Source organism: Sinocyclocheilus rhinocerous, unplaced genomic scaffold, assembly GCF_001515625.1.
Source record: "Sinocyclocheilus rhinocerous isolate Xijiao unplaced genomic scaffold, SAMN03320098_v1.1 scaffold623, whole genome shotgun sequence".
NCBI classification, from domain to species: domain Eukaryota; kingdom Metazoa; phylum Chordata; class Actinopteri; order Cypriniformes; family Cyprinidae; genus Sinocyclocheilus; species Sinocyclocheilus rhinocerous.
This window is the reverse complement of record NW_015644631.1, coordinates 2,168,397-2,169,704: the sequence shown is the minus strand read 5'-3', so window position 1 is coordinate 2,169,704 and position 1,308 is coordinate 2,168,397. Positions and strand designations below refer to the sequence as shown.

The 1,308-nt window shown below is 38.0% G+C and overlaps 1 protein-coding gene across 1 annotated transcript in view; it reads right to left on the bottom strand.

Moving 5' to 3' along the window:
- Nucleotides 1-702: 702 nt before the first annotated feature.
- LOC107758619 (40S ribosomal protein S25) overlaps nucleotides 703-1,308 on the bottom strand; it is a 1,668-nt gene continuing 1,062 nt past the window's right edge. The window contains exons 4-5 of the mRNA XM_016576388.1: nucleotides 873-971; nucleotides 703-763 (exon numbers count right to left, since the gene is read on the bottom strand). Coding sequence (XP_016431874.1) covers nucleotides 877-971 — 95 coding nt within the window. The 3' untranslated portion in view covers nucleotides 703-763; nucleotides 873-876. The remainder of the gene's footprint in view (nucleotides 764-872; nucleotides 972-1,308) is intronic.

The window sequence follows — 1,308 nt, the reverse complement described above, 5'->3', positions numbered from 1 at the left end:
TTAAAAATAAAATGTTTATCTTCTATATTCTCTGATGACGTAGGCTTGGCAGCTGAGATTTAGTCACCTGGTTGGCTATGGTGCTAAATATTACTCCTACCTCATGTCCGGGGCGGTTGCCTCGATGGTGTGGAGGCAGTGCTTTCTACAGGACCCCTTCAGCAGGTCAGTGTGGAGTTTTCAACTCCAACTCCTGACCATGTAGGACAGCTTTGTCATGCATGTTTTGCTATTTTGTCATGGATGCTGAGTGCACAGATAATGGTACTCATGGTGACTGGGAATTCTTGTTTTTTTTATTTTTGTTCGATTTACATTTAATAAGTGTAAAATATTTTCTATTTTATAGTCTGTTCACTTTCAAAACATAAAATATCTGTAGTTGTACTGTATGTCTGGTCTAACTAAAAAGGAGACTGTGTCATTTGCAGAGCGATGGGAGAGCGTTACCGCAGAGATGCTCGCTCATGGAGGCAGTAAAGAGCCTATGCTGATGGTCCAAGGTAAAAGCAACACTTGTAATAAAATTTTCTGTAAGACCTCAATAACGGTAAATATTCAGATTCTTATTTTTGATCCTCGGGAATGCTACAGAAAACCCCTACCATTGAAGACTTTGTTGATGCACTAGTGTTAGACCTTGATGCAAATCCACATAGGTAGGTACACATTCACTTTGTTGAAGAAATGCACAAACACAAGTTTCATTTTGTGGTTGTTTATTTACCTATACAAAAGACCATAACTCAAGCCATGGTGGGATCTGAAAAAGAGATGAATAAACATTCAATACAGGAGACCAGTAGACGAAACAACATTAGCTGACAAAAGACATCAAATTTGAAAATGAGCTGTTATGAGTTGATAATCACCATGTTATGCCTCCTTCTCTGGAGCTGCCTCATCTGTGCCCTTGGTGTTTCTGGTGTAGATCACTTGAGCTCTGTGTTTGGACACCAGCTTGATCAGACCTAACGATGAGAAACGCAAAATGCCACTCCATCATGGATTCAAAATAAAACTCAAGACATCTCTGAATGAGTTAACCTAAAAAAAAAAAGTTTCTGGAAGCCCTGCCATATGTGATGTCACATTTAGTACATTGTGCTGAAAACAACTTCAGCACACTGAACTTCTCTGATAGTAGGTGCTGATTTGAAGAGGTTTATCGAAGTGATATTTTTGCAAAGATAATCTTGCTTTAAAACATACCCTGTCCCTCTTATTTTTACTTAATTAAACAAAATTACACAAGCATACAGATGAAAGATGTTCAAGTTATGGCAAATATGTATAGATTATACAATC